At 52.9% G+C, this 24,471-nt stretch overlaps 1 protein-coding gene across 2 annotated transcripts; it reads right to left on the reverse strand.

Annotated features, from left to right (window-relative positions):
* Window positions 1-281: 281 nt before the first annotated feature.
* Window positions 282-12,277, reverse strand: LOC112648186 (5-hydroxytryptamine receptor 5B-like). Of its 2 annotated transcripts, XR_004807035.2 has the most exons (3): window positions 10,270-10,700; window positions 2,936-3,041; window positions 1,114-1,136 (listed from the first exon to the last, which is right to left on the reverse strand). XR_004807035.2 is itself a non-coding variant. In XM_025429677.3 (2 exons), exons 1-2 carry the CDS (start codon window positions 11,990-11,992, stop codon window positions 831-833), a joined length of 1,065 nt encoding a protein of 354 aa, XP_025285462.1. In that variant the 5' UTR covers window positions 11,993-12,277; the 3' UTR covers window positions 282-830. The 2 variants fall into 2 exon arrangements, 1 of the variants encoding a protein (XP_025285462.1); XM_025429677.3 differs by lacking the exons at window positions 2,936-3,041; window positions 10,270-10,700 and adding an exon at window positions 11,234-12,277 and having other exon boundaries at window positions 282-1,136.
* Between the last annotated feature and the right edge of the window lie 12,194 nt (window positions 12,278-24,471).

Below are 24,471 nucleotides of genomic sequence, written 5' to 3' on the forward strand. Positions count from 1 at the left end.
ACGGTTCAAAAGTATTTTTATTCCACATACAAGTCCATATGGTGAAGTAGTGGGAACATTTCTCATAGCTGCTCTCCCCTGTACAGAAGCAGAGAAAGGACCCCCCTCTCCCTCACCCTCCCACCCCCCACCCCCCTCCCATCCTCAACACTGGCCAACTGCACAGTGGAACCACCTAGGGAGCTTTGAAAAGCACTCCTGCCTGGGTTTCTACCCCCAGAAATGGCAATTTAATTGGGCTAAAGAACAGTCTAAGCATCCAGCCCTGTCTCTTACTGATGAAAAAAAAAAAAATTGGAGGACTCAATAATATAAATTACCAGACCTCTTCTCTGAAAGTCCGATTCAGTAGACATGGGCTGTACTCGACACTTTTTTTTTTTTTTTTTCCAAAACCAACGTTTAGATGATTCCCGTCTCCCAAGTTGGGATGCGCTGCCTTGGAGATCAGGGAGGGTAAGTTGAATCAGGTGGGTACAGGGTGAGGGCAAGGGCCGCTGGGCAAAGGAGACAGCCTCCTGGGTGGGCCCCAAGGCGGGCCCCTGGGACCCTGTGCTGAGGGATCCTCTCAGAGGAAGAGGCAAGGCAGCCTTGTCGCCCTTGGGTGCGTCCCAGCCCCGAGTCCTGAGTAGCAAGGAGAGCAGCGCCCCGGAAACGGAGCCTGGCGGGTTAGCGCCTGCCACAGCCCCAGGCGGCGCCTCTGGCCCCAGAGCCTCGGCACCGGCACCGGCACCGGCACCGGCACCGGCACCCGCACCGCTGCTCCCACGGCCGGGCCTCGGGTCCCGACGCTCCTCGCCCGCGGCCCGGGCCTGGCGGCTCCACGCGGTCTACCTCTGCTTGCTGAAGAGGCTCCTGAAGGCGTTGTTGTAGTTCTTGTTAAAGGCCGTGTAAATCAGGGGGTTGAAGAAAGAGTTGGAGTAGCCAAGCCACAAGAATACGCTTTTCCAGACGGGGGGCAGGCTGCAGGCGCAGAGAGGGCTGATGAGCGCGGCCAGGAAGAAGGGGATCCAGCACAGCGCGAAGACGCCGATGAGGATGCCCAGCATCAGGGCGGCGCGCTGCTCCTTCTGCTCGCGCCCCGCCGCCCCTGGGCCCCGCGCCCCGGACGCCACCTGGGCCTCGGCCTCCTTCACCTGGGAACAAAGGAGACGTGCGATGAGCGCGAAAGCCCGACTGACGCTGGGCCGAAGAGCCCCAGGGGGCTGCCCCGGGGCGCCCGGACCCCCCAGCTCCCCTGCGGCCTCCTTCCAGGCGCGCCTGGACCCTGGTCCCCCGAAAATGCTGGGCGGAAACGGTCCTGAAACTGGAGGTTAAAATAGGCCCTGAAGGCTCTTCTGGGAGTGACAGTGGCAGTCCCCGCGGTGTCAGGTGATAAGAGGTAAAGTGGGGAGGCCCAGGCCACAGGCCAGACCCGCTGGCCCAGCGGGGGGAGGCCTCGGGAGGCGAACCCGGAGCGCGGGCCCAGCTCGCTTCCATCTGAGATTCGCGGAGCGGCCTCGGGCTGGGACCAGGACCCCAAAGGAAACGGACCCCAGCCCGGGCCAGGCACAAAGTTTGCAGCTGGAGAGGCAGCCTGTAAACACCCGGATTGCAGGAAATTCTACAACTATCTGCTAAATGGATTCTGTGTGGATTCCGGGGGGTTCTGTACTGCCCAGCTTTCAAAAGACAACTGCCAATGCCTTTGTGGGGATAACCCAGACCGTTTAAGGAGCCCCCGGCCCAGTGTCCCCCCTGCCACCCCATCCTTTAGCTCCTATCTACCTCTTGGTCTCAGAGGCCACCAGCCCTCTCAGAGTGGCCTTTCTGACCCTCCAAACTCAATCACATCTCCCAGGTTGGTACCACTTTCTCCTCTTCCCTGGCAGTTTGTGCGATTATGGCCATTGCATCTGCCCCCCCACCCCACCCCCACCCGGGTCCAAGCTGAACCGGGCACGGACTGTGTCTTCCTCGAACGCACGGGCCCAGCAGCAGCACCCGGTGCCTGGCGGGTGCTCAGGAAACAGCTGCTGAGTTAACATGACATCTGCATTTCCCTTCCTCCCTGGGTGCTGCCTGCCAGCCATGGCGGCAGGTGCTGGGGACACACAGGGAGACAGGCTCCGAGGCAAGGGTGCATTTAGCTAGACACGCCGGGGACAGCCCCTCGGCCGCAGAGCGCTATACGGCCCACAGCACGTCGTCCCCTCACACTGTGTCGGGACGACCAAAGCCCAGCGGTGGAGGAGCCCCGAGGGGGCCAGGATGCTGCAAACCTGGGGTCCCCCCCTCGGCCCCACCTTCAGATTCACTACATCAGCCTGAAAACAGATCGTGGAGGTATGGACAAGACTCCTCTCCTTTCCCAGTACACACCCCCCCGCCCCCACCTGGAGAGAGACACCACAAGGCAAGCGATGCCGCTAAGACCAAACTGCATTCCCCCCCCCCCCCCGTCACCCTGCACCCCCCCAGAGGCCAGCCAGAGCCCCTGGGATGAGCCCTCCCAACCAAGGTGCACCGGCCCCCCGCAGGCGGGCGTGAGCCCCATGTCCCCATTCCCCTTTAGAAGACACATACTGGCCAGTTCCCTCATCGCCGGCCACCACCACACATGCCATCCTGAACCCCCACCCCCACCCCACCCCCCCACCCCACCCCCGTGAATAGTTAGCTGTCCCCTGGGGAGCGAACACTGTTAGCAGAGCAGGAGCAGAAGTGGAAGGGGACGTGCTTGTGTTCCTCCCTCTGGGCTCAGTAATGGGCACTTCCCAGCCACTTCTCTGCTGACCTAAATGGCCTCCCCTGGAGGCCCTCCCGTGCTAAGGGAAATTCCAAATCCTTGTTATGCTGCTGGGGTAAAGAAATGGGGTGAATTCAGTTCAAAAGGGCTCCTGGGGGAAGAGAACCAGAAAAAGGCAAATTCACTGATTAAGTTGGTTTAAAATACCTGGCCTCCAGCACTGCGGCGGTTAGCAGAATCCAACTCTGCGCCCCCAGGGCATCTGTTTGCTAGACCCCTGCGCTCCTAGCTTTCCACCTGAGCCTGCTACGGCCTGTGCAGAGAGAGAGAGAGAGAGAGAGAGAGAGACGCTGGAAGACTGTAGAATCTGAGGGGGGAGGGGCAAGATGGCAGAAGAGTAGGGTCCCCAAGTCACCTGTCCCCACCAAATTACCTTCAAATCATCCTGAAGATCTACGAATTCGGCCTGAGATTTAAAGAGAGACCAGCTGGAATGCTACAGTGAGAAGAGTTCGTGCTTCTATCAAGGTAGGAAGACGGGGAAGACTGTAGAATCTTTCCAGAAACGGCTTTAAAGAAACGGAGTCAACCTGGCTGGGATGGTCTTGATTTGCAAGGAGACTGACTAGCTTGGCTTTCGTTGTCTGAAGCGTAACATCCAACAGAAAACCAAAAGAGGCTCAGAAGAGCTCCAGAGAAGTTACTATAAAACAGATACTTTACTAAAGTCTTGTAAGGGATGGCTTGAATTCGTTCTCACATCAAACTGTTGAGGTATTATCATCTCCATCTTATTTTTTATTTATTTTATTTTATTTTTTAAAGATTTTACTTATTTATTCATGAGAAACAGAGAGAGAGACAGGGAGGCAGAGACACAGGCAGAGGGGGAAGCAGGCTTCATGCAGGGAGCCCGACGCGGGACTCGATCCTGAGACTCTGGGACCATGCCCCGGGCCAAAGGCAGGCGCTAAACCGCTGAGCCACCCAGGGATCCCCTCATCTCCATTTTAGAGTTGAGAAAACACCGTGAGAAGTTAAATACCTTGTCCAAGATCACCCAGCTGCTTACCGGGTGGAAGAGCTAGAAGTCAAAGGGGAGTATTCTGAACCTGAGACCACACTCTTAATCCCTACCTGTTGTTCTGCACCTTTAGTAAAAGTGACTGATCTGGATGGGTTCCAGTGGAATCTTTTTTCTTTTCTTTTTTTTTTTTATGATTTTATTTATTTGAGAGAGGGAGAGTATGAGTGGGGGAAGGGGCAGAGGGAGAAGGAAAAGCAGACTCCACACTAAGCAGGGAGCCCAACCAGGGCTCGACCCCAGGACCCCGAGATCATGACCTGAGCTGAAGGCAGACACGTCACTGAGTGAGCCACCCAGGTGCCCTAGAATCTATTTTAAGGATACTCATGCTTGAGATTTTTTCAGGATGGACGTATATGGCTTCCTGGTGATGTCTAGGGTCTCTGGCTGCAGCTCTGGGACCATCCCTGAGCTTCTCCCTCTTTCCTCTTTGGTCTTCTCTCTCCTCAGCCTCTTTACCCTGACTTTCCGTCTGCACACCTGTCTGAAAACTGATCACTCAGGCTTTAGGGAGCCTCTGACCTCTGGTTAGAACCCCCTAATTGGCATAGAAGAATGCGGCCTGTTGGATGCACACAATGGTAGGACCCGGTACTTTTGGGTCCAGGTGTAAAAGGAGTGGTGCTCCGAGTACACAGAAGTTTGGAGACACCAGATGTCATGGCCAAGGCCACACAAGCAGGACAAAGCAGAACCATGGTGCCTGCCTAGTGTGTCGGTTCCAGGGCTGTAGGGCTTCTCTGGGCCACACTGGGACGGGACCTAAAAGATGAGCTTGCCTTAACATCTCCATAGAATCTGAGGCTTTTTCATCTAAAGTTGATTAAGGACCAAATCTGCCAGACAATATACGCTTAGACGTTTGTTAGCCACCTACCGTGTGTATGGGGACTCTGTCGTGATCATCTCCCATCAAGTCCCAATTTGAAATATTCTGTCCCACAATTCCCATCAGCACTCTGATGCCAGGGCACAGATTCTGAATCCTTGTTCAGAATATTGTGTCACCACCAACATTCCAAGAGGGCAGGGACCACGACTGGCATGTCCCCTGAAGAGTCCCCCTAGCACGCAGCATCATGTATGGCATATGGTAAAAACTCAGTGCAAATTTGTTGAATTAGAAAATGGGGGATTCCTTTGGATGTCCCTTGCATTTCTGCACATTTTGCTAGCGAAGACACGGACAGCCCCAGGTTTAGACTGGCTTCTCGAGGATGTTTGTAAAGCAAACAATTGGAAAATTGAGATAATGTCTGCCCATGGAAAAGCAGGCAGCTTTGCTTGCAACCCATTATAAAGGATTCAGGCTTCCTTTTTTTAAATTATTTTTTATTTTAAAGATTTTATTTATTGATTGATTCATGAGACACAGAGAGAGAAAGGGGCAGAGACACAGGCAGAGGGAGAAGCAGGCTCCACGCAGGGAGCCCGATGTGGGACTCCATCCCGGGTCTCCAGGATCACACCCCAGGCTGAAGGCGGTGCTAAACAGCTGGGCCACCAGGGCTGCCCTCAATTAAATATCTTAATAAGAAATAGGAGAGGAAACAGAAAGAAAAGGGATAGTCCTAATCACTCGTGGAACAAACATACCAGTCTGCACTGTGACCCCACAGGTCAGACATCCAGTATGGCAGTGAGACTCTTTACAAGGCTGGTGGGGTGACCACACTAATCATAGTGACCAACCAAGCCCTACACCATCTGAGAGAGGAGAGAGGACATGGAGAGAGATTTCTGATTGGGGCTGAAGGCAATCCAGATTGTTACTCGAATTCCCCGAATTCCCCGTATCTAACCAATCTAACCAGAGCTCGGCAGGTCAGGACCTGAAGAGCTGGGGCTCCAGTCTCTCTGCCCAGGCCTCACTGAGATACCCAAGCTCCATGTTGCACTTCCCAAAGGCACTTTAAGGAGATAACTAACCAAAATAATCCCTCAAAGTGAACAGAAACTGTTTAGCTTGTCTGACAAGATCAGGAAATTTCCTCCACTGCTTCTCATGTGGAAAGAAGAGAAGAGGAAGAGGAAGGGAGGGGGCAGGGGAGGGGAGGGAAGGGAAGGGAGGAAAGAGAAGAGGAGGGAAGGGAAGGAAGAGAAGAGAAGAGAGAAAAGAAGAAAGGAAAGAGAAAAGAAAAGAAAAGTTCAGAAAGTTTTCTTGTGAAACAAAAAAAAAAAAGCAGGGCTATGCTCGAAAAAAAAAAAAAACTTTCCCTTCATCGTAATTTTATTCACAACAGAGAATAGTTTTGCTAAGCTCTTAGGTGTGATCATAACATAAGGTACAATTGCTACCATTCTTGTCTTTAGAGAACATGGATTTTTATGGGGAGTTTAGTCACCATGGATTGGCTAAAGGTCCACTGGAATTAATGCTGAGAAGGGGAATACATCTGTATTTTCAGCTATAATATCATCTGACCTGAAGTCATCTCCTTATGAGTGGATGCTAACGGAAGGGCCTCTGTTGTGGCAAGAGTTCATACCCTGAAATCCCTGGAACGCCCGGCCAGAGATTCTTGGCACAGAGGGTGGAAGGGAGGAGTAGTGGCAAGAAGGGAGACTCTGCCTTTTGCACATGTATTGTGCACACTCAGTATTCTGATTTGCCCCCGTGGGGGCTATGCCCCGATGACTACAGGCCTGCCTCAGAGAGTCACAGTTACTCCTGCACTGTGGGTTCCATCTCCCAGGAGAGCCAGGGGGAACGAAGGCTCAGCAGCACTCTCCAGAGATGGGCTTCAGGGAGTGCCCTATGCAAATCGGGTGACTACACATCCACGTAACTTTCTGGGCCGCAAGTCCAAAGCTTTCTTTAATTTTCAAGGCATCTGCAACCTATCAAGAGGTTAAGAACCATGGAGTTCGGATCTCAGTGTTCCACTGAGAAGCTCAATCTTCTCCAAGACCTACACAAATTTGAGGAGTAGCTCGTTGCAAGGTCACTGTGAAGAGACATGGTCCCTGTACCATATTTACCTCCACCCCCTCCCTTTCCCTTTCTCCCCTCCACTCTTCCCTGACAATCCATTCAGAGAGAAGAGAGAAATGGAAGTAGATGTGAAGAGACAGAATGAATGTCCCAATGTAAGGAAAATGAAGAAGTTTGTGGAGTTGGGGAAAGCCAGGGACATTTCTGAAGGTGTAGAGAAAATGCTCCTTAACACATCTAAGTACTTCTGGAAACTCTCAGACTCTCAGGTGCCAATCTTAAAAGAATCAAGCCATAGGGGCACCTGGGTGGCTCAGTGGTTGAGTGTCTGCCTTTGACTCAGGTCACGATCCTGGGGTCCTGGGATCGAGTCCCACACTGGGCTCCCCACAGGGAGCCTGCTTCTCCCTCTGCCTGTGTCTCTGCCTCTCTCTCTCTGTGTCTTTCATGAATAAATAAATAAAATCTTAGAAAAAAAAAGAAATTAAAACTGAACCATTTCCACGGGCCCCTAAAAGGGTAGTGTGCCTACTGTGCCCACTGAATAATTAGACCTTGCTCTCAACTTGGGCACAGCAGTCAAACAACTGGAAGGAAGAAACTTTGACGTCACATTCTAAAAAGCCAAATACATCATCTCCATTGATTTTGCTTTCTTAGTCTTCTAAATAGCAAAGGGCATGGGGCAGTAGGCAACAATCACACCCCATGGGGGTTGCTTGGTAGGGGCCAGAACATACCCTGTATGTGGGTCGGTCTAGAGAGCTGAGAGAAAGGAATGAACCCCGCCTCCCAAGAGAACGTGGGGGTGCCTCCGTGCTCAGCTGTGGTCAGGGAAGGTCAGAGTTCACGTGCAGAGAATCGGGACCCTGCGCCCATGCCCCACCTTGCCTGGAGCCCAGCTGCCTCACTCCTGTGAAGGTGAGGTGCCTGTGGGCAGTGGATCAGTGCTCAGCAGTTACTTCCTGGGGACGGCGTGGAGGAGAGACCAAGTACAGAACGGGGACCTCAGCTTCTCCACTTGATAATTCTGTGGTCTTAACTGAACTCACTTTGCGGCGACTGAGTTCTATCCCCTGGAAAATGAGGGCTGGTGGCAAAGACAGTGCTCATCAAATAATCCACGTGCTTCCCTGGATTTGAGAGCCAGCGGCTGGCCCATGGGCCCAGGGCAAGGCAGCTAAAGGCTGCTGTATTGCCATCCGTCTCTTCCCCTCACTCCGCAACCTCGGAAGCCAGTCGTTCAAGACCACGTAGCTGGAAGGGGGCAAGTGGTCCACGTAGCTGGAAGGGGGCAAGTGGTCCGCATCCTTGGGTTGCTGCTTGGCTCTGCAGGAGGGCTGTGGGACCCGCAGTGAGCTTTGAGAGGGAGACAAGTGGCCCCTTTGGGGGTCATTTGTGGCTGAGCATATCTTAGCTTATCCTGACTGGTAGAGATAATAGGGCCAAACTGGCAGGGTCGTAGAGATGAAATGAGAAGAATGAATGTAAAGCATCAGTGTCTGGAGGGAGGGACTCACTTAGCAGACGCTGGTTTCTGGCTCTACTTTCAAAAACTGCATTTTTGCCCCAGAGAATTAAATCACTCCGCAGGAACTATCGCTGCTCTCGTTCTGATAACATCTCAGTGTTGGGACCTGGCCACGAACTGCAAAACGGGTGAAGGATGTACACAGCCCCATTACCGGAGTCTTCAGACTTCATAAATGCTCCTATTGCCCAGAGAAAGCAGTACAGATATGTTGCAGGACCCAGATTTAACTCATTTTCCCTAGAGTGCAGGAAACAGCAGATGGGAAGGAGGTGAGGTAAGGAGGGGGAAGGTGTGGACGGGGGAGGAGGGAGGAGAGGAGGTGGGAAGGTAGAGAGATAGTATTCGGGGCATATTATTTTAAAGTTCTGTTTGGGTGTCTTGTGGCCAGAAAGCTCGGAGATGCTGACTCAGCAGCATTTGGGTGAGAGCCGGGCTGAAGGCTGAAGAAGCAGGATGCTCTCCAACACTGTCACATCTAGTCTCAGAATCATGTGACCCGAGAGTCCCAGCCAGGGCTTGGACTGATACTGTGGAGTAGGGAAGAGAATTTGCAGCCCCAAAGCGGGGAGAGGGCTCGCCTTGAGGCCCCACTGTCCCCAAGTGGAAGGTCCCAACACTGGCCCTGCCTCCCAGAGTTGTCTCCTCACCCATGGCCACCCGGATTGGCCAGGCTCCTGTTCCCTCATTTCTTCTCGATATCAGCGGCCTGAATGGGGTCCCGCAAACATGACACCAGGCTGAGGTTTGCCAAGGATTACCAGGATTCTCTCGGTGCACACTGGATGGATGGAGCTATTAAAAGCCAGCCCTACCTCCGCACTCAGACAGAAAAGCTATAACCACCCCAGGCATTTCCGAGGGACCTTTCAAAGAACATCATTAATTCTGAATAAAGCTCTCCCCTACCAACACTTTCCAATTATAGTCTTGACATTCCTGTTTTATGCTACAGAATCCCTCTGCCATTTAATGAAGAGGAAAAAAGCCTGCTTTTTTAAAACGCATATGTTTGGGTAGCCTACGTATCTGAGTTAACTTTCCAAAATTAAAACTAACAACAGAAAACTTACCTTCTCCTTCTCCCCGCCCCCTCCCGCCGGCTGTCCTTCCTCCTAGGACAGGGCACACTGGTCCCCTCTCCCCCTCATCCTTGGTTTCACTTCCCGAAGTTTCTGTTATCCCTGACCAACTACAGTCCGGAAGCAGATGGCCCTGATCATCCAGATCAGCAGTAGCCTCACACTCCACCAGGGTGCCTGTGTCCCCACGTGGGCCTCTTATCATCTCACTGCATCACCGGAGGAGGGGTGAGTACAGTAAATTATGTTGAGATAGAGCCCACATTCACATAATTCTTATTGGAGTATATTGTTAGAATTGTTCCATTTTATTATTAGGTACATTGTTAATCTCTGTGCCTGATTTTTAAATTTAACTCTCTACCTTAGGTCCGTTTGTATAGGTAAAACAATATAGACGGCTCCGCGCCGTCTGCAGTTTCAGGCATCCCCTGGGAGTCTTGGAAGTAGCCCTATAGACAAAGTGCAACCACTCTATTGTATTTGGGAAGTGGCAATAAGTCCTGTTATTACTCTCCAGGACCTGCGGCCTGACCATCCCCTCCCCCAAAGGGGAAAGTTTGGGGCTTCCAGGGTGGGAGGGAGCTGACACGTTAGGGCCTGGCCAAAAGGCAGAAAGCTCCAGTTCTAAATACAGTCAGAGAAGTTCTGCCAAATGTGCCTTCCTCCCTCTCATCCATTTCCAGGATTCTGTTCCCGCAGATTGCCCGGGGACACCCTGTTGATCTCTACTCCAGCCACCCCGGGGTGCCAGGCCCTGCGCTGGTGCCTCACACTCTTCATCTCCTGTGATCCTTCCTCCCCAAGAGCCCTATGAGCCAGGAATGAACTGGTTTAAAGATGTGGAAAAGAGATGAAGCAGCTGCCCCCAATGTCCCGGGCTGGGATTTGAACCCACAGCTCTACCTGGTTCCAAAGTCGCTAGAGGAAAGCACTGAAGTTGGGGTGGGGCGAGCAGAGTGACTCCTGAGTTCTACTTCACGCCGCTTCGCTCTTTGGCAGGCGGCTGGCCCACCCAGTCCGAGAGCCAGTTTCTGGACTGCCGAGGAGGGAGCAGGTGCGGCGGCCGCGGGAGGGACAGCCCCGTGCTCCTCTGCGCGCCCCAGGCCCTCTGCCGTCGGCACCAGCCGCGGGCCTCGCAGGGATACGATCACTGCCGCGGGGAGCGACAGGGGCGCAGCTCCTCAGCCCTCACCGCCGCGCAGACACGCTGCCCGCAGCCCCCTGCAGCCGCCGGACGGGAGCCAGCGCCCCCGCCAGCCCCACGGGGCGCCCGGAGAACCTCCTCTCCGCGCGCCGGTGCGCGGGCGGCCAGGCCCACGGGGCGCGCCCGGGGCAGTGATGCGCCCCCTCGGTGCGCGCTCCAGCCGAGCGGCGGGGCCCAGCCCCACTTTGAGCGCCCGAGGCAGTGACGCGCCCCCGGGGTGCGCGCTCCAGCAGAGCGGATGACAATTCCCCGGGCGCTCCCGGGCGCGCCCCAAGCGCGCAGGCTTCCGCCGCCAACTCTCCGCGCGGCCCGGCTGCCTCCTCCCCCGGCACCCCCTCCTCCCCCCCCGGCAGCCCCCTCCTCCCCCGGCACCCCCTCCTCTCCCGGCACCCCCTCCCTCGGCAGTCCCCCCCTCCCCCGGCACCCTCTCCTCCCCCGGCACCCCCCCTCCCCCGGCAGCCTCCGGCAGCCCCTCCTCCCCCGGCAGCCCCCCCTCCCCCGGCACCCCCCCTCCCCCGGCAGCCTCCGGCAGCCCCTCCTCCCCCGGCAGCCCCCTCCTCCCCCGGCACCCCCTCCTTCCCCGGCAGCCCCCGGCAGCCCCCTCCTCCCCCGGCAGCCCCCCCCCCGCAGTCCCCTTCCCTCGTTGGGCCGCCCGCCCCTCACCTGCACGGCGGCGGGCAGCGGCAGCACGGCCCTGCGGCGGCGGCCGAAGCGGAACTTGGCGGCCTTGTAGATCTTCCAGTAGACGAAGAGCACCACGCCGAGCGGCAGGTAGAAGGCGCCGCAGGTGGAGAAGACGGCGTAGGAGGGCTCCTGGCTCACCTGGCAGCGCTGGCGCCGCGCGTCGTACGCCTCGCCCCAGCCGAAGAGCAGCGGCGCCAGGGCGATGAGCGCCGAGAGCGCCCAGGTGAGCGCGATCAGGAGCGCCGAGGCGCGGCGGCGGGCGCGCAGCGTGTACTGCAGGTGGCGCGAGATGGTCCAGTAGCGGTCCAGGGCGATGGCCGCCACGTTCCAGATGCTGGCGGTGCAGCACAGCACGTCGAAGGAGATCCACACCTGGCACAGGCCCCGGCCCAGCCGCCAGCGTCGCCCGGCCGACAGCTCGCTCACCAGGCTCAGCGGCATCACCAGCGCCGCCACGAGCGCGTCCGACACGGCCGTCGAGGCCACCAAGGTATGCGGCACGCGGTGGAAGGCGCGGACGCGCAGGATGGTGACCAGAACCAGCAGGTTCCACAGGAAGGTGGCCGCGATCAGCAGCACCAGCAGCGTCACCACCAGCACCGTGAACACGGACAAAGGCGGCTCGCGGCCCGGCAGGGCGACCCCGCCGGGGCCGGGGCTCGGGCCGCTGCTGCAGGCCTCGGGTCCCGGGGCGAGCGCGACGCCGGCGGCGGCCACCGAGACGTTAGCGGCTTCCATGGCGCGGGACGCGGCTCCCCGCAGGGGACACGCAGGCTCCGGCGCCCCGGGGGCGCGGGCGTGCGAGGGGTCGCCGCGGGCCCTGGAGGGCAGACAGCGGTCCGGGCCGCAGTCCCGCTTTGGCTCCTCTGCGGGAGCGCCTGGAGCGAGGAAAGGGAGTGGGACCCTCGGGAGTCCGCCGGGCTCGGCGCGCCAGCCCCTCCCACCTCTCCGCGCCGTCCCCGGGGCAACGGGCTGTCACCCGGCTGGCGATCCCCGAGCGTCCGCGCGCGGGGGCGGGCTGCGGAGTGGCCCCCCCACCCACGGCGCGCTGCTCCGGGGCGGGGGGCGCGGGCTGCACCGGGGAGGGGGCGGGCTGCACTGGGGAGGCGGGCGGCACCGGGGATGGGGGCAGGAGGCTGCACGGGGGGGGGGGGGGAGGGGCGGGAGGCTGCACTGGGGGGACGGGCTACACTGGGGCGGGTGGCACCGGGGGAGGGGGCGGGCTGCGCTGGGGAGGCCGGGCTGCGGAGTCGCCCCCACCCATGGCGGGCTGCACCGGGGCGGGGGGGTCGGGCTGCACCGGGAGGGGGGGGCGGAGGCTGCACCGGGGGGAACGGGCTGCACTGGGGAGGCGGGCGACACTGGGGATGGGGGGCAGGAGGCTGCACCGGGGGGGGGGACGGGCTGCGGAGTCGCCCCCAGCCCTGGCGGGCTGCACCGGGGCGGGGGTGGCGGGCGCACGGGGGCGGCCCGAGGCCCCGCCACTGCGCGGGCCAGGCCTTCAGGCCTCCCCGCGGGTCCTCCCGCCTCCCGCCTCCCGCCGGCCGCGCAGCCCCAGGGGCGGGGAAGGCTCCCAGTCGCGCCGCGGCGCCCCCTCCGCCGACCCCTCGGACCCGCCCGGGGGCACAGCGAGAAACGGAGGCGCGCGCCCCGCCCCGAGCGCATCCTGCTGCCTCCCCGGGGACGCTGGGGCCTGGCAGGGGCTTCGCGGTGCCCGCACGAGTTGACTCCGGCTCGGGGCGGCCGCTGCTTCCAGGCAGCTCGGCGGAGGCGCGGGAAGAGCGAGCGCGTGGGTGTGGGTCGCCCCCTCCGACCGCGCCAGCGTGGCCCCCCCCCCCCCCGCGCCCCTGGCGGCCGCGGACGGACCCGGAACGTCAGCAGCTTCCCTGCCGGCTCTTCACAGCCCAGGGACAGCTGGACTGGTTTTCTGTCGCCCCTCGGGCAGGGGTAGAAACCAATTAAATTCAACCCAACACTGCGTTACTTCTGTTCCTGGGCAGGATAGACACGTGAACGCAGACCACAACTGCCCCTCTCGGGGTGACCTCAGCGGACCCCAGGTCACCCCCGGCTCCCCACTGACACCCCAGGAGCAGAGTGAGGGTCAGCTCCCAGAGGGCCGCTTTCTGGAAAGGCCGCTGAGGCTCGGGCAGGTGGAAGGGTTTTCCCTTCCCTGGCCCACGGGGCCGTCTTTGGGGATCTGGACCAAGCAGGGAGGACACCCCAAGAATGCTCCTCTCGTCTGCTCGCCCTTCTTCACCCCTTTGGTAAGTAGGTACTTTCTGCTTCCTGCATACTGTGTAGGGCAGGTCGGGAGCACACTCGCAGGGCAGAGAGAGCAACATTCGAGAAAGTCAAAAATACAGGCAGAAGTGTCAGGTGGCTGATAAAATCTCAGAAGTGGGCTGTTCTGGGATCACAGAGACGGGGATGCTGTGGTCAGAGAAGGCTCCCCACGTCCTGAAGTGCAGGGAGGGAGTGTGGACAGTGGACAAGAGGAACGGAGGGTTGCACGGGGCACGCGGCAGGAGCATAAAAGCGGGGGGGGGGGGGTGCAGCGAGACAAACAGGCAGGGGGACCGGCCTTCGAAATAGTTTCACAAATAACTCCCCCCCCCCATTTTATTGGACAAAATTGTAAGAAGAACAAAGTGTATCAGAAACGTGAAAGCACTCGTATTGCCCCAGACGCCCGACTCGCTGTTCTTTTGCTTTTGCTTTTAGCCACATACATTTTTTAAACCTGAAATTAATTTTTTTTTTTTATTTTGCAGACTTGGCTTAACACGTTCCATGTCGCTATATATTCTCTTCATACTTGCACTTTTTATCATGTACCATTGATTACTTGAGAGACTTTGAGCAACTTAGACTCTGTTTGCTCATTTCAAAAAAAAGGCTCAGGACACCTGTCAGGAGATTATTCTAGAACATTATAGTTAAAGGAAGCCAGGGCAGGGGGCTGAGGAAGTGTCCAGCACATGGCGACAAGTTGCTACTATTCAACTTTGAGTTTAAACCTTCGATTCAGTTCTCTTGTGTTTTTGTTTTTTTTTTTTTTGAGGTAGATCCTGCTTTTACAGTTGTGACCCTCAAACATTGCAACAAAGAAAATTCTTCCACACATTTTATTTCCCCTTGATCTTACCCACACCCCTTTTAGGCCTCATTCCCATTTGCAGACAGAGAACAGAAAGGTCTGCGGACTTGCCTTGTGCCTCACAGCTGGGACTCAGCTCTTCTGACCGCCCCCCACCCCCACCCCGTGTCCATGAAGCCAAGCAGCCGTCTGTACACTGGAGTGGGCTCCTGTCCGATTGTTTCCCTTTAACTCTTTTGTACAAATTACTTTATATAAAAAGTCTGTTTGTCATGTTAGAGAACTATATTGTCTCTGGGACACTGCGTGGCTCAGTTGGTTAAGGGTCTGACTCTTGATTTTGGCTCAGAGTCAAGTTAGGCTTGACTTTTTTTGGCTCAAGTCAGCTCAGGACCCTCGATGTCAGGGTCCTGAGATGAGTCCCACACCAGGCCCTATGCTGGGTGTGGAGTCTGTTTAAGATTCTCTCCCTCCCTCTCCTATGCTCCTCCCCCGACCCTGGCATCCCTGTGTGCACATTCTGGTACTCTCTCTCTCTCTCTCTAAAAAAAAAGAAAGAAACCCATATTGTCTCAATTACAAGTCTGCGTGGGCTTCTCCACCCTCATCTTAGATCACTCTTGTCCTGCTCATGGCACTGCAGACACCCTGGCCTCAGGTTTTTTGAGCAGGACAAGCACATTCCATTCTGAGGGCTCTGGTGGGTGTGCTGTTCCCTCCCCATGGGATGCTCTTCCCTCTTGAGTCTCATTCACTCACTCCACTGCGGGCTCTGCTCCAGGGTCACCGTCCCCAGGCTCCCCTGAGCATCCATCTACAGCCTATCCCTCTCTCTTAAAGGCACCCTCCTTGCTTAAAACCAAAGCGAGAAAGTAACTCTGAAATATGTTGGAGGAATATAAAGCTGGAACTACACACAGGAACACACTTTCTGATTAAGAAAATACACAAAAGGAGAAAAGAAATGAGTAACACAGAATCTATTATATAAATATCAGTTCTAATGAGACAAAAAGATTCTAAAAGTCCTAACTTTACCTTTTGAATAAAGATATAAAAAATGAACTAAACGTCTTCAGATTTTGCATTGTCAATAGCAGAAGCTTTTTTTGGTAATGAGTAAATCTGATCAGAAAGCTAAATTAATTAATCGATAAGGTGTTCTCCATCCCACTATTCTGCTTTAGCTTCACAACACTTCACAAAGTGACATCACGTTATTTCCTTCCTTTTTGTTACCTGCCTTGGCCACTAAAGTCTAAGCTCCTCCTAGACACAGAATCTTCTCACTGCTGTACCTCACCATCTAGTTCTGTCCACGCAGAAGGTGATCGAATAAATTTGAATGGCTGTGTTGAGCGAATGAAAGAGGCATTGCTGGGAGAGGAGATCCATGGGCCCGGAGCTCCTGCACGTTCCGCAGGGCACTCCAAGGATCCAGGGTCTTGACTGCTCGCTACCCAGGCCACTTGTCAGAGTTGTGTTTGCAGCAAGCGGCTTTTGGGGTGAGGTGAGCTCTCCCCGCTGGGCAAAGGGCAAGCTTGCTTCTGCTCCCATAGGAGTGGGGGAACCCCAAGCTCCCCTAACACCTGTCCAGGTGTCCATCACTGGCCCTTTGGTAACCCCTGTGGGACCTGGGAAATGTGGGGAGCCGGCACGAATGAGCTCAGGCTACAGCTTCTGCCCAGAGGAATAAAGTCCTTAGTCTCTGACCCACTGTCTCGTTTCTTCTGACGGCAGCTTTGAACACGTACCAAGGAGCTTGTTGCTCGTGAGAACCACCAAATCCCCGCCCCAACCCCCCCCCCCCCCCCCCCCCCCCCCCCCGCACTGTGCCTACCAGGCATTTTGATGGCTCATTTTTAAATTACAATTAGAATTCTTTTGCCCCTTTGGGGTGCCCCCTTTCGGTGCATTTTCTCCCAAATTTAATAACCGACCTGAAACAAAGGAACAGTATGAATGTTCTTTTTACATATTTCCAAATTGTACCTCAGAGAGATTTAATAGATTTATTGTTCTCTTGGCTCCGGCTTTGGAGGAACAAGAGAGAGAGAGATTGACAACTTTGCCAAAATCAATGTTTTTTTCATTAGAAGAAAAATGTTTAATTGGTGTCTTATGATATGTTTTTTTTTATATGTTTTGTTTTAATTTGCATTTCTTCAATGGCTAAAAATCCTGCATTTTTCCACATGGTGATTTATCATCTATATATCCTTGTGTAGAGCTGTTCATCTCATTTTAACTACTTTATACAGGAACCTGGATACTGAACTTAAGAATATCGAGAATATTGATCAATTGCAATGTAATTAGGGAGCAGGGACTTTTTTTCTTTTTTTAAGATTTTATTTCTTTATTCATGAGAGACATAGAGGCAGAGACACAGGCAGAGGGAGAAGCAGGCTCCCTGCGGGGAGCCTGATGCAGGACTCGATCCCAGGACCCTGGGACCATGACCTGAGCAGAAGGCAGAAGGCAGACACTCAACCACTGAGCCAACCAGGTGCCCCTAGGGAGCAGATTTTTTTTTTTTTAATTAAAAAAATTTTATTGGAGTTCAATTTGCCAACATATAGCATAACACCCAGTGCTCATCCTGCCAAGTGCCCCCCTCAGTGCCCATCACCCAGTCACCCCACCCCCCACCCACCTCCCCTTCCACTAGCCCTTGTTCGTTTCCCAGAGTTAGGAGTCTCTCATGTTCTGTCACCCTCACTGATATTTTCATTCATTTTCTCTCCTTTCCCTTTATTCCTTTTCACTAATTTTTATATTTCCCCAAATGAATGAGACCATATAATGTTTGTCCTTTTCAGATTGACTTACTTCACTCAGCATAATACCCTCCAGTTCCATCCACATCGAAGCAAATGGTGGGTATTTGTCATTTCTAATGGCTGAGGAATATTCCATTGTATACATAGACCACAGCTTCTTGATCCATTCATCTGTCGATGGACACCGAGGCTCCTTCCACAGTTTGGCTATCGTGGACATTGGGAGCAGGTTTCCATCAGTGTCGTCACATATCTTTTTCTCTGTCATTCCTCTCTTTTGCATTTATTACATTGTGTTGAATAAGGTTTTCTTTTATATAGTAGGACACATCGATCCTGTCTCCATCAATGTCCTTAATTTACTCCAGAATCGTAAGTCGCTTTCCTGCCCTCTATTTCTGCTATGAAAGTTTATGAATAGCTGCAGCAACGTTACTCTGATTCTGCTGGAGCCGTGTGGGCCACAGCAGGCGGTGGGGTCCGGTCCCGGCCTTCCTATCCCCGTGCTGCGTGGAATCCTGTCCAGGGGAGCCCTGTCCTGGTTGTTGAGAGCAAGACATGGTGTTGGTACAAAGGGAGATAAGAAGCTGTCCTGACCCTGGATCCCTTTCAGCCACCAGAGAAGCAAATCTGATAACCCAGAATGCAGCAAGATGTGCCAACAGCCAATTGGAGGTATAGACAAAGGTTTCTGGTCTTGCAGGGAGGAGAAATCCCCTCCAGTGAGGAGGCGCTGAGAAGGTCTCTTGAAGGAGGCAGATTCTGACCTGGACATTAAGAGCCTGGAGGATTTTTATTGACAGGGGTGAGGGGAGAGGAGGAGAGAACACGGTGGCGCAGGAAGAGAGGGGTGAGCAAAGGCTTGCCAGCAGGGGAAGAGCAGCCACATAGTGAACACATCAGCAGAGAAGGATCCAGAAGCGCCCACCATTGACCAAACGAGGATTTATTCAGTTTAATCAGCTTGTCCATTTTTGTTTTTAATGAAAACGTAGAGAGAGAACGTTTCTATCATCTTCCGTCAGCTGATCCTTCTCTTTCTCTTTACTGCTGTCATGCCGCTTCCATGATTCTGTCTCTGGGTTGTGGTGCGGTTATTAAAAAGCATTCATTCTTTGCTAGTATTGCCCTTGTTCTTCCAGATGATTTTTTAATATCACTGTGTCAGGCTTTTTTTTCCCATTTGTTCATTAAGTCTCCGACAAGCATTACCTCCCTTGAGAAGCTCTTCTGATCCCCACTTGTGCTGCACCCCCAGACTCCACTGGTGCCCGGCTCTGGCTGGCCCTGGAGGCCAGTCCAGTGACAGAGACACATTTCTGTCTCTACTAGATGACAGGGGCCCTGAGGATTTGGTGGGGCCTTTCCCTGCTCTTCCTCCATTACTTGGTGCCTGGAGTGGCTCCTCAACCTGCATGGAGGAAGGGAGGGAGGGGGGGAGGAAGGAAGGAAGGAAGGAAGGAAGGAAGGAAGGAAGGAAGGAAGGAAGGAAGGAAGGAAAGAAGGGAGGAAGGAAGGAAGGAAGGAAGGAAGGAAGGAAGGAAGGAAGGAAGGAAGGAAGGAAGGAAGGGGGAAGGAAGGAGGGAGAGAGGGAGAGAGGAAAAAAGGAAGAAGGGAGGGAGGGAGGGAGAGAGGAAAGAAGGAAGGAAGAAAGGATGGAGGAAGGGAGGGAGGGAGTTAAGAAAGGAAGGATGGAGGGAGGGAGGGCCAGTTCACTGAAGATGGGGGAACAGTTGAGGGTGTTTAAGGGTATCAGGGAAAATATCTTATTATAGAAGGTGAGAAGGAGTCTGCTAAGCACAAAGCTAAGTAGAAGTGAAGAAACAGTAACAAAAAAAAAAAAAAAAAGGAGGAGGAAATAGAATTTCCAAAAGACTGAAAGAAGCAAAGCACCCAAGTCTGTAGCCAGGGAGGAGGTCAGGACAGGGTCTAGGAGAATTCTTGCATCACAGCTCAAACACCACCACCTTAGAATGGTCTGATTCCTTCGTTCACAAACTCCAGCGTGCGTGGGGAGAGCTTATTAAAGTACAGATTGCTGGGACGCCAGACCCCACCACCCCAGGGTTAGGTCTGGGCTAGGGGCCAAGAGGTCGCATTTATAACCAGGTGCTGCTGCTGCTGATCCAGGGACCGCACTGTGAGAACCACTGGTCTAACGTGGGCTTTCAGCCGTTCTCCATCCACCCTGCATTTGCTCTCACTAACTCACTAACCCTCATTGAATGCCAAGGACTTTCTATACATTAACACATTTAATTTTGACAGTAATCTTATGAGATACTTTTACTACCTCCATTCTACTCATGAAGGAATCAGCAAGACAAAGTAAGTTTTGGTACCAAAATCCTGTTGCTGAAGTCTGTGTGACTGTAAGCAATGTCAAATGCTATAAAGAAGTCAGGCTGTCAAGGGTGGGATCATGGACGAGCTACTTCTGTGCCTCAGTGTCTTAATAAGCGGGGATTAGAGGAGCAGGTATCTTAGAGGACTGTTGGCTTAAATAAGTTAATTCACAAGAATTATCATTATAATTATCATCTGAAATGTACACGATGCTTAAGGGTCTACTTTTCCAACTAGAACACAAATTCCTTGAGGACAAGAAACTTGTTCTGTTGGCTGCTGGGACCCGGAACAAAGCCTGACACCTGCTTGACCCTCAAAAATTCATCTTGTTGTCTTTTGCCAAACAACGTTTTCTTTTAAAAGCAACATGATTCCTATTTTGGAGATTCAGCTTTTATTATATTTGCATATAAATATCTAAATGCATTTACTACCTCCATCTCGGCCAGAATTTCTCAACCTAAGCATTCTTGACATTTGGGCTAGATAATTCTTTGAAGAGTGTGTGTGCGGTGGTGGGGAAGCTGTTGTTCTAGGATTACAACAGCTAGAAGTTGTTTAGCAGCATCTTTGATCTCTACTAGATGCCAGTAGGAAGTCCCCAACTGTGACAATCAAAAATGGCTCCAGACATTGTCAAGTGTGCCCTGGGGGTCCAAGTTGCTACAGCTGAGAACTGCTGACTTAAGCCAATTGGATGTTTCTCTCTAACTGGCCTCTCCCCTGTGGAATGCCCTGCGTGACCACAGGAATTCTGAGTCTAGAACTTCCAGGTCCCCCGCCTGTGCTTTCCCAGAGAAAGCCCCTTCACAATGGCATGGCCTCCCACAGGATAACCTATATTCTTAACAAGGAATCAGAGGGAAAACCACTGGGTGCTGGATATAGCTGTTGGGGATCACCATATTGCGAGGGTTAGCCGCCTCCCTCCACGTGAGGATTCCTCTTCTCTCTAGAACTGCAGCTTCAACAACCCCTCAGTCCTCACACACCATAGCCCATTTCTTTTTTTTTTTTTTTTTAATTTTTATTTATTTATGATAGTCACAGAGAGAGAGAGAGAGAGAGAGAGAGAGAGAGAGAGAGAGAGAGAGGCAGAGACACAGGCAGAGGGAGAAGCAGGCTCCATACACCGGGAGCCCGACGTGGGATTCGATCCCGGGTCTCCAGGATCACGCCCTGGGCCAAAGGCAGGCGCCAAACCGCTGCGCCACCCAGGGATCCCACCATAGCCCATTTCTAAGGTGACCAACCCCCAGAATGTTTACTCCCATCCGAAATAAATGTTCCTCCCTGGGTCTTGCCTTAGTCCCTCCCTTGCCTGGACAAATAACTAGCTCCAGCTGAAACCCCAGAAGAGGTACGTTCCCTGAAATTAGTCATCCAGTCTGCAACAAAGCCTGATGAGAAGCTTTAAGAAGAGAGTATGAAGTGAAGAGACACACTGCATCCTTCTGGCTACGGTCCTGGCGCCACTTTGCTCCTATCCCAGATGGTTATGTTCTTGAACAAGCGTGCTTCGGCACACACATACTCCTCAGGAACAAAGCAAAATATTTTAAGGACATCGGAGTCTAAATCCACATCTGGAGGAATTTTTTCACACCTAAAGGGAACATGATCAGCAGAGAAGACTTCCACACAGAGGGAAAATAGTCTTTTATGGGGACTTGCAGATCTTGTGCTCCCTGAACCTCTCTGTTCCAGAAAGGATTGCCCCTTTGCCTTGGCATGACCAAAATGTTCAAAAGAGCTGCCTGCCAGCAAAGGTGAAATTCAGGCCTCCACCTCCAGGAAAACCAGAGCTGCCTGCGACTTTAAAATAGCCGTCTCTCCCCCTCACACCCACTGCTTATCTTAATCAAGGTTTTAAAAAGCATGTAAGCTAGTCTCAGCCAGGTACCCCATTATATCTAGAGTTGGAAATAAGTCCAGAAATATATCCTATATCCTCTATACATTAACATATGCCATATTGTCATCTGCCTTTAGAAAACTATTTTCAACCACATTTCTTCATTTATGTCTTACGGTGAAATTGAATCCTTTTTAAAAAGCACATTCCTCTTTTCTGCTATAATCTACTGTGGCTGGTCCTCAGCCCTGCAGACCTGCGTTCTCTACGGGGCTGGAGATGCCAGTCTCTCCCATCTCACACCCAGGAAGAAACTGCCCTGGCCTCTCTGTTGGCTCTGGCCTCCCCACTACTGTGGCTTTGCTTTTGAATGAAAGTGGGTGAAAATAATTTCTCCAGAGAAGCAATGGGCTTATCTCCAACCCACTATCAAAGTAATGTTAATAATCAGATGGTGATGGGGAAGAGAAAACATGTTCCAGGAAACATTCAGGCATAATTGGCGTTTGTTTTTCCATTGTGTGGGTGTCGGGGCTAATTTGTTTGCAGGAATGTGGGGAGAGAGAGAGCCTTAGAGTAATTGTACCTCCCACTACTCTTGGATTTTTAATTAGCAGATGGGCTCCCTTTCCCCCCTCCCCCCAGCTGCTTTCTTTTACAGGACCAAAGGTAGGTGGTTTTGTTTTTTGTTTTTTCATTTCCATGCATTCAAACTTCAACCCTTAAAAATCCCACCGCTCCTGCTAAAGCAAAGGCCTCTGGCAAAGACTCTTGGTCTAGAGCTGGAAGCTCTCCAGAGTCAGTGATGATAATGAAGACCACCCCGTACCTGCAGGGCCCTACACGCATGGGTCCCATCTCATCCACGGTAGGCAGCTGAAGACTCTACCCGGTTCAACAGTCTCCAGGTTCGTTGGTCCATTCCCACCGGATTCTTATTCCCTCTGGCTCATCTTGCCACTTGTTGGGGCCTCATCAGAAGAAGGGATAGAAGCAGAATAAGGGGGATCCCTGGGTGGCGCAGCGGTTTGGCGCCTGCCTTTGGCCCAGGGCGCGATCCTGGAGACCCGGGATCGAATCCCACGCCGGGCTCCCGGTGCATGGAGCCTGCTTCTCCCTCTGCCTGTGTCTCTGTCTCTCTCTCTCTCTCTCTCTCTCTCTCTCTGACTGTCATAAATAAATAAAAAAAAGAAAAAAAAAGATTCTCTTTAAAAAAAAAAAAGAAGCAGAATAAGGCGTGGAAGCAGGGGGGTGCATGCAAGAGAGTGGTAAGCCTTCACAGGAAGGCAACACTGAGAAGGAGGGTTATAACCAGGTTTGGAATTACCTACATTCCATTACACACCACACTCTGCATTGAGTCTCAAGAAGGTGATTTAGCCCCAGATCCTATAACTGAAGCATCAGCTCTAGGATGACCAATAGTTGCAATTTCGAACAACCCGGGAATAAAAAAGTGTTTAAAACAAAGCAAATTCCAGAACTTGAAGGCTCTTAATTTGGAAAGGTAAGTTAAGAAATTGCCTGAAGTATAAATGAGAAAAATAGACCAAGACAAGATGACACGTGGTAAGTTTAATTTATAGATTTATAGGGTGAATAGAGAGAGCCATAAAGAAATATCCTACCAATTTGTGGCTTGTTGGTGAATTTTATTTATTTATTTTTAAATTTTATTCATTTATTTTATAACAACATATTTTTTAAAGATTTTATTCATTTATTCATGAGAGACACACAGAGAGAGAGAGAGAGAGAGAGAGAGAGAGAGGCAGAGACACAGGCAGAGGGAGAAGCAGGCTCCATGCAGGGATCCCGATGTGGGACTCAATCCCAGGACGCCAGGATTAGGCCCTGGGCCAAAGGCAGGTGCTAAACCACTGAGCCCACCCAGGGATTCCCACACTCATTTATTTGAAAGAGAGAGGGAGGGAGAGCACGCAGAAGTGGGACAGAGGGAGAGAGAATTTCCAGCGGACTCTGCACTTAGTGCAGGGCCAGACTTGGGGCTCAATCCCATGACCTGAGACCATAACCTGAGCTGAAACCAAGAGTTGGACGCTCAACCCACTGAGCCACCCAGGTACCCCTTGTTGGTGAATTTCAGCTTAAAGTTTGGAAAAGTATGAATTATTTGGAAAAAGTAGATTCTAAGAAAAATCCCTCACTCACTGTTCTGCCTCATAATTCCTGGATGAAATCCCCAATTCTGCCCACCAACCTTGAGGGCAGAGGTATTATGATTTCTGAAAGCCCCAGACTTTCATTCTGGGGGAGGGCAGTGGCTGGTTCTGAGAGGACTTCAGATTCTTGCTGCAGTAGAGCATACCCCCGTGGCCCTGTGGTTCCTCTGTTCCTCCTGTGATGAGGTGGGGGGAGTAGGGAGGGCAGTGGAAGGGAGGGGGAAAGGAAGGGAGAGGGGGGTTGCCTCAAAGAACTTCAGAAGTGGGAAGCTGGAAATAATGCTTTCAAGTCACTGGATCACCCTGACGGGCTCATCTCTACCTCCTTGTTTTCTCCCACTGCCTTTCTCTCCTTTCGATCTTTCTCTCTGCTGGAATTTGATTTCTTATAAGTGGTAGGAGAGTTATTACCACACCTCCTCCATGGACCTTCTTTGATGTTTATCATTTCTGATTCCGACACATTTCAGGCGCACACTCTTATCTCATGAAGTCTAAACTGCTTTTTTTGGCCCTTCCAGAAAGTCTGATCTCTGGGTACTCTTAAACTTGAAGCAAACTTAACTCTTACCCTTAAAAACTTGGTTTAAGCCATGGATCAATTTTCCTTCTATGAAATCTTTCTTTCATTTTCTCAGGGTTACAGAGAAAGCAGAGGGCTTTAAAGGTTCTTTGTTTTGTACCCACTTTTCCTCCAGCTTCTCCACATACTTCTTGAACAAGGACATGACCTGAGGCTCAGTGTGCCAACCGAATAAAGAACAAAGTGGCATCTCTGGAGACTGAAGATGTGGGTGGGTGCTGGTGTCAGCTCAGCGCTGGCCAGCAGAGTGCCCTTTGGTCAGCTCTCCACCCCTAAAAACAGAGTGACTACCTTGTCACCGTCTGCTGCAGATGACACTTGACAAGTTATCATGGTGGACCATTTCTGCCATCACTTCCTCTTT

The sequence above is a fragment of the Canis lupus genome, chromosome 19 (assembly GCF_003254725.2).
Source record: "Canis lupus dingo isolate Sandy chromosome 19, ASM325472v2, whole genome shotgun sequence".
In the NCBI taxonomy this organism is placed as follows: domain Eukaryota; kingdom Metazoa; phylum Chordata; class Mammalia; order Carnivora; family Canidae; genus Canis; species Canis lupus.

Bases quoted from the DNA above. Each gene is read 5' to 3' on its own strand.
- LOC112648186 (XM_025429677.3), bottom strand. From the start codon at position 11,992: ATGGAAGCCGCTAACGTCTCGGTGGCCGCCGCCGGCGTCGCGCTCGCC. The intron at 1,137-11,233 runs GTGAGGGGCGGG...CTTTGTTCCCAG, and splicing joins CGCTGCCCGCCGCCGTGCAG to GTGAAGGAGGCCGAGGCCCA.